Below are 14,685 nucleotides of genomic sequence, written 5' to 3'. Positions count from 1 at the left end.
TACTTGTCTTTTCTAGTTTCTAGTAGTTTTTATAACTGTTGACTCTTTCATATTTATTATGATGTTTTTCGTACACAAAATATGACAATTTAAGTTTGAAGCTGGCAATTATAACTCACTGGTAATGAATTATGAATATGATGCTTCGTGAAAGTTGAAATTTGTTTCATTTCATGTTAGATATTCGTTGTTGTAATGATTACACTTAACTTACAAGTACAACTTTGGTGATCAATGATGATAAATGTTATATATTGAATTTGAAAGCATGAAACTTTAAGATTGACTAATCATGAGACTCAATATGTTGTATGTTACTAACTTGTGGATATGGTTGATGAAGATTATAACTTCTAGATGATTGATGTTATATGGTTCAATCAATGTTTTTATGCTTTCTATATCTAATTCATCATTCTACATGCTTTTGTTGACATATATGCATCAAAAAATATATATATTATATAAAATTTCGCTCCCCGATTCGCTCCCAAACAAAGAACTTCTGAAAATCTCGCTCCCGCTCCCAAGTAACCTTGATCCGAGCTACACAAACTAGCATCCCTCTCCAAGGCCTACTAGATTTTGTGGTAACATGCACCATGTGCACAGTGCAATCCTGCTTTTAAATGTTTGAACTCAACCATCCATTATGCCTCAAGAGATGTGAGAATCATCCAATCAAGTCACAAACACATCATGGTGCATGCTCAACAAGAATGTCTATGAAAATGCAAATTGGATTCTTGCATAGTCGGTGGTCACAAGTCTCTAGTGGCAGCATTTTTTCTGGAATTTAGTTTCTTATCATTTTGTAACTTGCTTAGAAACTCTTTCAAGAAGAACACATTCAGATATGTTTCTCTACAGTTCTTTAATACCTATATGTCAATTTACTACATTTTCTTTAGATAAAAACAATTTTACCTGTTTTAGCAATGTTTGTTATTTATGGACTTTTACAAACAATTTCCTTAAATCAAGGTTGCAACTAAAGGACTCTGCATTAAACATTTTGACTTGTGGCACAGCCAGAGAAGTGGGATATTAGCCAGGCCATATATACACAGCAACATGTACATTTATACAGCTACAAAGCAAGATTTTATGACTTACTAGAGGATTACCATCCTCACCAAGGATGAATAGAGAACAACCCATAGCTGGAGTACTGAATGTCGCAAGGGATTGTGATTGTAACAATGAACCTGCAACAAATCCACCACCAATCTCGGTACCACCACAATACTCTATAACTGGCTTGTAAGAGGCTCTTCCCATTAGCCATAGGTATTCATCAACATTTGATGCCTCGCCACTGGAACTAAAGCATCTGTAGTTACATATTAAAGAATAAAGATAATGTTATGTTGCTTATCACTCTACAAATCTGTTCCTCCTATTGTAGAAAGCATTAAAATAAGAATTGTGTGCGCTATATTTTTCAATTCTAGTTCAATATAAAAGATTAAAACTGAAAGCATACAGACACAAAAAGTTCTGTCTGAATTGCTTTTTGAATAATGGAAACCAAAAAAAGAAACACATGAGCAAACTATAACTCACCTAATGCTTGACCAGTCAAGACCAGCAACACAATTTGCACGCTTCCAAGACCGTGCTAAACTGGGCACCAAACCCAGCATTGTCACTTTGGCATCCTACATACAAAGTCAAAAGATGGCATCAATAATTGTACACGAGTGTAATTTATTTTTATGGAAAGTCAGTCTTGCATGGATATTGCACCAATCATTCAGTAACTCAAATGTCAAATCATTCAAATTGCCAGATCCATATGCAAATAGTGGGATCTGATGACATGAAAATTTTTAATGTTGAAGCCTTGCAGACTAAGTTATGTGAACATGAATGATTTTTGGCCACAATCAATGGGTTTATAAGATTCATTCCAAAAGGAGGACTATCAGAATGCTTTCGTAGCATGTTATTTTAGTCCTTTTCTACATGAACACGAACAATATGAACAATCTACTACTTCCAAAACATTTCAAACACATACGCATATATGTAAATAGTGCATGTACGTACATATGTCTGTATGTAAGCACACCTCTATCTATCTGTTTTTAACTCTTCTAATTCATATAATATCATTCTTAAAACAAATAAAATCCTAACATGGATTAGCTATTACACAAATTTATAAACGTGTTGTAACTTGTAACCATACTTTTAAAAATCAACCAGACAGAACTGAAAATTGGCCAAATGAGCCAGACAGACTCTTGCCTGCTAACTGGACCAAAATATCCAATCCAAGGCTTGGTTAGGACCAGCTAGGTACCAAACCAGCCAGTTTGGTACAGAACCCGCCACGTCTATAAAAAACTGATTCGTATTTTCAGATTGTCCATGTTTACAGATTTATTGGTCAGACTTTGGTGTTTTGCAAGGAGTTAATAGTTACTTTTCAGTTTACTAATTGTTACAGTTTAGTTTCTAAGTACATATCTGTGCACCATGTGCTCAAAATTTAACATCGTATCAGAATAAGTTATCTCAAATTCCAGGATCCATGTATGGACTAAGTTGTTCCCTGTGAGAGGAATAAGTTATCTCAAATTCCAGGATCCATGTATGGACTAGGTTGTTCCCTGTGAGAGGTTGTTGTCGGAGGATTTATGTGGGTGCCATGCCCTAGCTTCAATGATTGGCATTGATCTGTCCCTAAGATAGGCATTGGGACATGTGATAGGTTGTTGAGTGTGATGCACTAGTTGCTCCAGAAATTGGAGTGTTGTTTATGACTGAGAGACTTGATCTGCACCTGTGATAGGTTGCTGATCTGAAATGCTTTCCGAATAATCTGTTTGGTTCAGGTATGTCCTAAGAGTTGCAGGGATGACCGAAAGAAATGTGATTTTCTTTTCTTTGTTTTTATTTTTATTGTGAGTGGTTCCAATAACTGTATAACCTAAACAGTGAAAGTTATAATAAAATAGTAATTTCCTAACATTTAAATTTTAAACCCTTTCATATCAGGTATTTTGTACCTCTTGCCTTCCATATCATATTAAACCAATTGTGGCCTGTAATATCTTATTTTTGGTTATTCTATTGAATAAGATGCATCACGTGTGAAAATTTCTAAATCTAACAAACCAGAAATCCTAAGGCAGTAAACTGATTGCATTACCTATTTGTGTTCTTCAAGTTATTTTCAGAATTCTGTAGAAACCATTAATGCAAATACACTACAGCCTACACCAACATACAGATCAAGTACTGAAAAATAAATGAGACAACCATGCAAAGGACACATATTTTTGGACTAAACGTCCCCGGAAAAGCCCAATGCGGGAAAACCGGTGCAGCAGATATGGGGGTTATATTATTAAGCAGATTTCTGAATACAACTAGGGTGCCAAATCTGGCTCACCCAACAGAGAATAAACCCGACAAAAGTACCTCTATCCAGAGACAGATATTTTGGCGAATCCAACAATTGGATGAACAAACCCCACAAGTGATTGCATTATCCCCAGTGTTGGGCAGTGATGGCTGCTCCAAGCTAAGCGCTGGAACTATGTCACCTCCTCTAGGAGCTGCGTCACCCCCCCAATGAACCTTCCCGGCTCAGAAATTTGATATGTTGAACTGTTGCTCGATCTGCCTCACAGAAACCCCAACGCTGCCTATAAGTGACTGTGTCAGCTCCTCTAGTCTCTACGTCACCCTTTTTGGAGTTGTGTTGTCTCTTCTGGTGCTTTTCTGTCTCTCTGCTATGTATTCTCGGCCTTGGACTGAAGTCCCTCTACCGAACTGCCCCTCTCTGCTAATCTCCTCAATCAATTTTCTTCCTAAGAACTTCTCACTTTAGAAAATCAATTTTCTCTATCTCTCTGTGTATCTTCTCCAATTGACCCCAAACCTCCAATTATAGTTTTCCTGTTGAGAAATCAATGGACGAGATTAAGTATCTAATCAACGGCTAAGATTAAGTTAGACTTGATCCTCATCTCTTAGAAGCTTCTCACCCATATTTTCATTAATACCCATTAATATTTTAATTTTCCTAAGTTTGGACTTAAGAACCCCATTAAAAATATTAATTATTTTAATAAAATACAATCCGGGTGGAATTTCACCAAACGATTTCTAGGTCTTGGAGATCTCATGTGTTTTAGCACCTCCACAAAATTTCGGAGCTAGAGCACATCCAATGCTACCCAAAAATCAACACTCCCACTTAGCAAGGAATGTGCTCTAGCAATACTCCCCAACAGAAGTATCATGTTGATCCACGGCATCAGACCTCTGCGCTGCTGATGCTTGGCCTGCTGCTTTTCATCCACTGCCTTGCTACAACCTATACTACTTCCCATGACATTGTTGCATCTATACTGCAGCTCCCTCTCAATATGTTGCATCATGCTACCCATAGCACTGCCACTGCTCATCGCTGCACTGCAACTCAGTTGCTGAGAACTAAGCAACTGAAAAAGTCACCCAAAAGTTAACATGTTTGTCAGTCTGGATGCATTGTGATGCTGAAGCTACCTTTGCTGCTAATCTGTGTTGACTCTCTAATGCTACTGTGTCGTTGTTGCATCTGCTTTGAGCCTCCCGCACTGCTGCAACACTCCACTGCACTGCTTCAGACTTTGGCACTCTAGCTCTGCCACTATTACTCCATCATCCCTCGTACTAACTGACTCCTGTCAATCTGCTACTATCATTAAGGGCTCCTGTATCCGTATGTGATCCAAGAGTTTGGGCACCTCAAGGATCCTGCCCCCGTGTAGTCCTCTCGACTACGACTCAATATCGCCCCACCTCTTCTCTAGAGGTGCATGAGCACTCATGGCACAATCATCATCATCACCCTCTTTGTCAGCTTGCGCTAGAGCAGCCTTTGAGTCAGACTTCTCTTCTTTGCCCTTCTTCTAAGGACATTGTATGGCGAAATGACCCATCTCTCCACATCTGAAGCATCTAACTTTGGATATGTCCTTTTTCTTTCTCTTTTACTACCCTTGTTGTCCCGTTGATGCAAAAGTTGCATCCTCCTCTTCCTCCTTCTTGACTCTGATCCCTTTCCTGTTGCTTCCCACCTTGTTCAACTATCTGATCTCTTCCTGTCAAAGAGCTACCCACATCTACTCCTAACTAGGAAGAGAAGCCTCGCCCAAGATGCTTTAGACAAAGGTTCCCCAGTCTTCAGTGACTGCATTCAGGGCAGTCCTGACCATAAATTCGGGATCTTGTTATGAATTTAAATTCATAAATATTATTAAAATGTTAAAATATTATCTAAATAAATAAATGATTAATTATAGTCAATTAATTAACAATTAATTAGTTAAATGAAGAGACATTAGTCCCAAAGGACATGTCTCTTTGATTAGGCATGGCCAGTCAACTCCTATTAAAGGAGCACCACCTCAGCCTTGTATTCATCATTCAATTATTATCAATCAATTAAATATATATATTCAGAAACTTTTGTGTATTTCTCAGAAAACAGTCCGCAATTACAAATAAATATTTCTAACGAAACCTACATTTGGCTGGCAAGGACCACACCCCCTGTGGGCCATTGGCCTTGTGGGCCTTCCACATCAACACGACTCTACCCGCTGCGTTGACCCCGAGTACCATTTCCGACACCCTTGTTGAATCTCCCTTCACCTATCTGTCCGCTCCCCGCACTATTTAACCATCCCGTGTTGTTGTACTCTCTGCCACCTAATTCAACGTCTGCCATCATCCACCCTATTGCCCAAGTTTGCACCAATTAGCAGCGTCACCGGTCTTCTCAGCACGTAGACAGTCGGAGGCACAATGTTGGGTGTGTGGTCGTACTGCGTGGTGTCGGTTACGTTGCAGGAGTCGTCCAAGACTGAGACATCTAGCCACGGTCAACAATCAACCCACGTGACTGATGACTCTACAGGCCTTTCCGTACATGGTAGCCGTTGCACAAAAAGCCAACTGCAGCCACGGACGAGACCACAGTCAGCGATCATGACTACAATCAACCAATACAAGTCATTGGTGAGCAGGTATTAACATTTTCATAATATTTTTATTATAACTTTATAATTATAAATTTTAATTAGTATTTAATTTAATTAAAAAAAATATGATTATTTAAAAAAAAAAATGGGTCTTCAAGGAAAAAACGAAACAAAATGGCAAGCAACAACAATGACGATATGAAAAAAATTCAAGAGGACATCAGTAAGTTAAATAAACGCCTGGATAACGTCGAGAAGTCAGTTAGTAAGCAAGACCAAATGGCCAGTGATATATCTTTTTTTTTTAAACTTGAGGAGTCAGTGTTTCAGAGGGATTGATCCACCTTCAACTACACAAAGTCCCAAGACTCCGGAAGGTGAGAATTCTCTAGAGCATGAGTTCCTGAGGCATGAGAAGCCACAAATAGCGCAAATTCACTTCGAAGTAAGCCAATATTATACCAAATTTTCCAAAAGGAACCATCCTAAAGTAAAAAATGAATTACCTAAGTATGATTTTAAGAACTATAAAGGCGTTGTCGTATGGGTAAATAAGATGGATGCCATTTTTTTGGCAAATGCTCCACTTGGCGAGCAAGAAAGAGTCATCACTGCATCCAACTACTTAGAAGTAGACGTGTACGATTGGTTTTTGTTGTGTTTGTTTGAATGTACAAGTTGCTCGTTCAATTGGCAAAACATTAAAAATGCCCTGCTAAAAAGATTTCATGAGGAGGAGGAGGATGATGTCTACGAGAGATTCATTCACCTGAGACAAAAAGGATCATGAGTGAATACATTCACGAATGGGAAGTATTAGCAGTAAGGCAGAGAGGGTTCTCAAATGAAGAACTGTTAAAAATGTATCGATGTGGCCTTAAAGATTACATTCGCGAAGAATTGAAATTGCACAAACCCAAAACCATTCAGGAGGCCAAACACGCAGCCATAATTATCAAGCGGAAATATAAACTCCATGAGGCACCATATGCTAGTAACGAGAAAGCTAACAACTATTCCAAAGGGAAGTCAGGTAAACCATCGTGAGAGAACACTAGCAAGTACGTTCCACCACCAATGCGAAATGAAGGAAAACAACAATCTAGTGTCGAGAGGAAAAAGGACAGCAAAAGCTAGAAGTGCGGAGAAAAGTATTACGCAGGACACAAATGCGCAACATAAAAATTGTACAATTGCGAAGCCGAACGAGAAGAAGACAGCTCTGAAGAAGAGGACAATGAAGAAAATGGAAAACCCTAGTCCAGAATCAAAAGAAGATATACCACGAATTTCTTTAACGACCATCACAGGGATAGCTCAACCACAGACACTAAAGCTTAAAGGTCACATCAAGAAGCAAAACATTATCGTTCTAATAGACTAAAGAAGTACACAACTTCGTAGATGTCAATGTTGCAAAAAGATTGAACATTTTTGCTTACCCAGTAGCAGATTTAAAAGTTGTGCTAGCATATGGGAAACGTATAGATGGAGTAGGCAAGTGCCATAAGGTTAAGTTGCAATTAAGCGAATAAACAATGGAGTCCAGTTTTTATACAATTCCCATAGGAGGAGTAGATGTTGTTTTAGGTGTACAATGGTTACGAACGCTAGGCACGTATTCAGCCAATCACATAAAGCAGTTCATTAAATTCAAGTGGGATGGAAGGAAATATAAGTTGTTTGGGTTTCAAGCACCACCAACTCAAGTCATCTCTGCTCAGTAGATGAAGAAACTTATTCGCAAGGGGGCACCAACATTTGTCGCACAATGTCAGCAGTTGGAGTTATTATCGATAGAAGGGACCCACCAACCATCAGAAATTTCATCCTTGATTCAGAAATACGAGAAGGTTTTTCAAGATCTACCAATGAAGTTACCCCCTAAAAGGAAAATTGAACACATTATTGAAGTCAAACCAGACTCAACACCAGTAAACGTTAAGCCATATCGTTATCCCCATCACCACAAGACAAAAATAGAATGCTTAATACAAGACCTGTTGAAGCATGGAATCATTACGAAAAGTATAAGTCCATACGCTGCATCTGTAGTATTGGTCAAGAAGAAGGATGGATCCTTCCGATTATGTATAGATTACAGAGGTTTAAACAGAATCACTATTAAACATAAGTTTTTGATTCCATTCATTGATGAAATGCTAGATGAACTACACAATGCAGAATACTTTTCCAAATTAGATCTAAGATCAGGCTACTACCAAATACAAGTAAGACTAGAAGACGTCGAAAAGATAGCATTCAGGACTCATGAAGGGCATTATGAGTTTAAGGTTATGCCATTTGGATTAAAAAATGTTCGAGCCACCTTCCAAGCAACCATGAGTAAACTTTTTCACCCATATCTACGGAAGTTTGTATTAGTTTTCTTCAATGATATTCTGTCTAGAGTAAGACTTGGAAGGAACATCTCAAGCATCTGGAAGAAGTATTATTTGTATTGGAGAAGAACCAGTTTTACGCCAAGCTATCAAAGTGTACGTTTGGGCAAAAGGAAGTTGAATACCTAGGACATGTTATATCCAGGGAAGGAGTCCAAGTGGATCCCAACAAAATCAAGGCAATCAAAGAATGGCCCAAACCCAAGAACGTATCCAAGCTAAGAGAATTTTTGGGTTTAACCGGGTATTACAGAAGATTTATTAAAAAACTATGCACATCTACCAGCACCCTGACCAATTTGTTAAAGAAGAATGCTTTTTAGTGGAATGACTAAGCAAACAAGTTTTTCGAGAATTTAAAGGAAGCAACGTCAACCACACCAATGCTAGCAACTCCTGACTTCTCCAAACCGTTCGCAGTCGAATGTGATGCTTCAGGATTCAGAATTGGAGCCATATTAATGCAAAGCAACCACCCTATAGCATTTGAAAGCAGGAAACTTAATAAACGAGAAGGCTTAAAATCAACATACCAAAAGGAGATGCTCGCCATCATACACGCTTTAAAGAAGTGGCACCAATATTTGCTTCGGAGCAAACTTTCAATCCGAACCGTCCACAACAGTCTTCAGTTCTTACTTCAGCAAAAGACATTATCAACAGAACAACAGAAGCGGATGGAGAAGTTGTCAGCTTTCGATTTAGAAATATTGCACAAGAAAGGAAAGGAGAATGGCATAGCTAATGCACTCTCATGTAAGGATGACAACCACACAACATGTGCCGCCATGATAGTTGTTCCGAAATGGTTAGATGAAATACGAGCCGAATATGCCAAGGATGAGGATTGTGACTCAATGATTAAGAATATCAATCAATATACCAACTTCGAGTGGAAGAATGACATCTTATGGTACAAAGGTAGAATTTACCTAACACCCACATCCAAATTTAAGGTGAGACTACTAAAAGAATCTCACAAATTACCTGCAGTCGGACATGTCGGATTCTACAAGACTTAATTGTAAAGACCAAAAAAAACATATGTAAAACAGTAAAGAGATTTTAACCTGAACCTGTAATTATTTTTTCCTGAAATCTGACAGAACTGTTGAAGGTACCTACCTGTGCCCTCATGGTTGATGATGCCTCCAGCTCCCTGCTTCGGTTACCAAAAGACCGAATCCACCTAGCCAAACTAAGCAAAACCTGGCTACTCAATCCAGTGAGCTTCTTAGTTGAAGCCAACTGTTCCCCCATGCCCAAAACCTCAGAACAATTCACACTCTTCCTGTGGATGATTTCCCGTAGATAAGTTCCTCCTTCAAATTTTCTTTTCTCTGTCCCACTTCTAAATCTTTGTTCTGTGGTTTTTATCCCGTTGCTTGGTGGTCGCCGCTCTTCCATCAGTAGCCCACCGCTTAGTTTGTTGATGACACGCTCCTACGTCACGTATTATCTCCCTTATCTCTTTTAAAGGTCACGTATATATGTTTTATGATTTAATAAATCACACTATGTTTTATTAAAGTACTCTTTTAATATAAACATTATAACTTTATACTTAGTACCCCTTTTAATTAATTTCTTATATATATTTTAAAATTATTTTATTAATTTATTAATATAATTTTTTTTTATTAATAACCTGGAATATATAATTTATATAGTCCTCTTTTAATATTTACCCATACATTAAGCAATATGGGTGTTGATGGATGAGTAGAACCTCTATTCGAAGAAGTGTCATGGTATTTAGTACTTTAGTTAATTTAGTATATAAATACTAGTGCGGTGTATGCGACACATGTATATGTAGCTATCATATGCATGCATCATATGCCTACTATTATTCTTGCGTTCTCTATATTTATAGATAGGTCGTTACATGACTTCAACATCTGACAGTCATTCTATTGGAAGGGTATGAGCAAGGAAATTCATAAATATGTTACAGAATGTGATATTTGTCAAAGGAACAAGAGCCAAAATGTTCCAACTCCAGGATTGCTACATCCACTACACATTCCAAATCAGAACTAGGAGGAGATTTCAATGGACTTTATTGAAGGACTACCTGCATCTAATGGAAAGGATAAAATATTTGTAGTAGTTAACAGACTCACTAAATATGCCCACTTTATGGCTATTAAAAAGACTGACACAACTAAACAAATTGTTGATGTGTTTTGTAAAAATATTTACAAACTACACGATTTTCCTAAGGTCATTGTCAGCAATAGAGATGTAAGGTTTAAAGGCAAATTTTGGAAGGAATTTTGTCACCAAGCAGGAATATCTCTCAACACAAGTTCGGCTTATCACCCCCAAACAGATGGGCAAACAGAAATCGTTAATAAATGCTTGGAAACATATCTTCATTGTTTCATTACAGATAAACAAAACAGATGGACCCAGTGGCTACACCTATCAAAATGGTGGTATAATACGATGTGTTAAAATTTGGGTACTAGAGAACAAGTGATTCCCTAAGGCTTTGATCTTTGGCCTAAGGAAAAGTGTCCAAATTTATTTGTACTTTTCTCCTAAAGTGACTTTATAAGTGGTAAAGTCAATTTAATTTAAAAGTGACTTTATAAGTGGTAAAGTTACATTCTAATTTAAAAGTGACTTTATAAGTGGTAAAGTTACATTCTAATTTAAAGGTGACTTTATTAAAGTCAATGAAGAATTAGAATGTGAAAAAAGTGACTAAGGAAATAAAAGGCTAAGTGGGTCTTTATTTAAGTGGGTGAGTTAAAAAATAGAAAGTGAGAACTAAATGCACATTTATTCTCAGCCATTAGATCTTAGGGTAACCCAAAAGGTCATTTAGAGAGTAAAGGGAGAAGAGAAGAGAAAAAGATCAATTCATTCTTTCATGACCATTTGAGAGAAAGAGAAAAGAGAGCAAGAAGAAAATTTCTGAGCAGTGAGTAAGTGAAGGAGAGCAGCGAGAAGACATTTCAACAAATCTGGGCAGCAGCATTTATTGGCACACATCGCAAGGAAAAACCGTATAGCAGGAGAAAGGCACAGAAATTGAGGAAGAGGGACAGCAGCAAGGGCACAAATTTCGAGGCATGTTTTGGGCATGATTTTCGAGGCAATCCATACAGCATTTAGTGTTGTTTTATTGCTAGAAAAAATTATATTTTGGTTGTTCACTGATTGGCACGATTTTCGAGGTGGAGTTCAAGCACGAAAATCGAGATAAGTTGTAATTTGTGGTTGTTGAAATTTCTACTGTGTATTTCAGTTTCTCTGTAAAGCATTTTCAGAAATAAAGAAGAGCTCTCAAACTTGTTTTCCCCAAGAGTTGTAGGGGCTTTTCCAGGGTCACATTGACCAAAAATCACTGTGTTATTTTCTATGTGTGGCTGTCATAATTTTGTTGTGTTTTATTTCTGCAAATTCAGCAGTTGTGAAATCTCTGAATTTGTGTTTTCAGAAAATATTGTCATTTCCAAATTTTAGAATTTTTATCGTGCTTGGATTTGAAACTAAATGCATAGAGTGATAAGAAAAACTGATAATCGAACTGGGGGTTGAAATTTCTTCACCACGTACCACACTTCAGCTAAAATGACACATTTCCAAGCCTTATATGGTTACGATCCACCCAGGGGAAAAGACATTGCACTCCTTGATTCCAAGGTACCAGTAGTTAAAGACCACCTAGGAGAAAGTCAAAGGATCGGCAACTTACTAAAAGAGAATCTAACCATGGCTCGTAATAAAATGAAACAACAAGAAGACCAACACCGCACTAAAAGAGAGTTTGAGGAGGGAGATTGGGTCTGTGTTAGACTCCAACCTTATAAGCAACTATCACTAAAACAGCAAGGGAAGAATAAATTATCACTTAAATATTATAGGTCATAGACTCATATCAGATAATCAGGAAAATAAGTTGTGTAGCTTATAGCTTAAAGTTACCTGATAATTGTTGAATCCATAATACCTTTCATGTATCAAGTCTCAAGAGAGTATTAGGGCAAAACCAAATAGCACAAACAGAAATACCAGAGACTGATGAAGAAGGAAGAATAGTCCTCGAACTGAAGGTATACTCGCTACCCAAGAAAAGGTTTTACGGTCCAAGACAATAAAGGAATACCTCATCAAATGGAAGACTCGTCTTGGGAATCAGAACGTTTTCTTCATCAACACCCAAACCTACCTATGCTTTGAGGACAAAGCATCTTAAGGGGAAGGCAATGTTATGAATTTAAATTCATAAAAATTATTAAAATGTTAAAATATTATCTATATAGAAAAAATGATTAATTATAGTCAATTAATTAACAATTAATTAGTTAAATGAAGAGACAATAGTCCCAAAGGACATGTCTCTCTATTAGGCATGGCCAATCAACTCTTATTAAAGGAGCACCGCCTCAACCTTGTATTCATCATTCAATTATTATCAATCAATTAAATATATATATTCAAAAACTTCTGTGTATTTCTCAGAAAATAGTCCGCAATTAGAAATAAATATTTCTAACAGATCTGGTGTAGCCCCTACGAAAGTTAGCTGGTCATGGATCCCTTGCAACCTAAGACGGAAGGGATCGATTTCTTCTCCCTTTTGCATCTGAAACTGTCTCAGCTGACTCTCAAGCAACACCTTCTATTGAATGAAAGTTCTCTCGTACAATGTGGTCAAGGCCTCCCACATTTCCCTTGTTCTGTGATCACATGATCCTTGACCCCATCCAAGATCATGCACTTCGCTTTAGCATGAGCCTCCCCATACTTCTTGGGAGGATTAGCATCAACCAGAAAATCAATCGTATTCAAGGCATAATCCTTGATGCGATCTTTATCCAAAGCTGCCACGATCTTGGCCTTCCAGATGACGAAGTTGGATGCTCCATCCAACCTGTCCCGATCCCTCAGTCCGTTAACTGCCATCTCTACTCAAATGAATGTCAAACTGGTTCTCTTCTCCCTTTTTCGTTGTTGCCCCAACAAAACTCGGATCTGGATTTCTTTAGCGCTAGAAATCCTCTAAGGAACAAGTTCCCTCTGAAGTTTGATTTCCTTCATGGAAATCCTTCTACCAACCACTGTCGAACCACCCCTCTCTGATCTCTCTTTGTTGTTGCTCAACACTGGATCTAGATTTCTTTGGCAAGAAATCTTCTGAGGAATTGATTCCCTCTACTTTTCTCTCGCCCCACTAGGTATTGTTCTGCACCAACAGGGTCAGCACTCCACCAACAACTCTAGAAAAAAATCTGATTGCACCCCCAACAACTGGAAAATCAGGACTCAACAGTCTCTGTGCTGGCCCAGCAACCACTGCACTACCCTCTGCAACAACAACGTCAACCAATCAGGCTGACGCAGGCTCTGCGTCAGCCTCCCTTGGTGACTGTGTCACCCATCCTCTCCTCTCTTGCCTGAAACTACGCTCTCTCGGGACCGTTGTCTTCATTCACAGATTTTCCTCTGTCCTTTCACTGATGGCTTCAATCCTCCTTGAACTGCAATGGCTCTGATACCATGCGAAAAATTCTGAATCTAACTGATTTGCATTACCTACTTGTGTTCTTCAAAGTTATTTTCAAAATTATGTAGAAAATATTAATGCAAATACACTGCAACCTACACCAATATACAGATCAAGTATTGAAAAATAAATGAGACAACCATGCAAAGGAGACACTTGTTTTTGGACTAAATGTCCCCAAAAAAACCCAATGCGGGAGAATCGGTGCAGCAGATATGAGGGTTTTAAATTTATGAATACAAGGGGAGACTCGCCCACCATCCAGCGGAGTAGTCCACAATGGATGTGACTATTGTTAGAACTAGTAAGCGAGGGAGGTATGTCTAGTATCTTGCGAAGTGGCCATTGCGCAACTCAGGCTTGGTTGAGGATCTTCGGGGCATAGTCTTCACTGTTCAAAAAAAATGCGCAATTGCCACTAGGAAGCGGGATTGTGCAGTTAAGGTCACCAGTGGCAGCTGCAAGGTGGGACCTTGGTAGGCACCTCTACGCAGTTTTCTGAGGGAAGACAAGACAGGGCAGTAGGGAGACCAGAGAGGACAATTTTGCGCAGTTTCTGGGAGCAGTGAGTCCTAGCTGCAGGAGGTCACTAGGAGGACATCTCTGCGCAGTTCTAGGAGGTAAGGTAGGGTCAGGTCTCTGAGCATTGTGGGGTTCCAGCAAGCAGGGAGGAGGCTTGATGATTGATCTTGCGAAGTGCGCAGTTCAGGTCGAGCTTTGAGGCAGTTTCTGCGTAATTCTAGGAAGGAAGGTAGACTGCTCACCTCTGGGATTGCGC

General features: G+C 38.6%; 1 protein-coding gene across 3 annotated transcripts in view; it reads right to left on the bottom strand.

Annotated features, from left to right (window-relative positions):
• The window catches only part of AAE17 (acyl-activating enzyme 17), a 351,148-nt gene that overhangs the window by 81,821 nt on the left and 254,642 nt on the right, over positions 1-14,685 (bottom strand). For all 3 annotated transcript variants that reach the window (XM_089374866.1, XM_089374867.1, XM_089374864.1), the window contains 2 exons: positions 1,567-1,661; positions 1,117-1,333 (listed from right to left, as the gene is read on the bottom strand). In XM_089374866.1, coding sequence (XP_089230992.1) covers positions 1,117-1,333; positions 1,567-1,661 — 312 coding nt within the window. The remainder of the gene's footprint in view (positions 1-1,116; positions 1,334-1,566; positions 1,662-14,685) is intronic.

Source organism: Pinus tabuliformis, chromosome 8, assembly GCF_031772625.1.
Source record: "Pinus tabuliformis cultivar Carrire ecotype Pingquan chromosome 8, CPIR1, whole genome shotgun sequence".
NCBI classification, from domain to species: Eukaryota; Viridiplantae; Streptophyta; class Pinopsida; order Pinales; family Pinaceae; genus Pinus; species Pinus tabuliformis.
The sequence above is the reverse complement of the archived record's forward strand: the minus strand, read 5'-3'. Positions and strand labels throughout refer to the sequence as shown.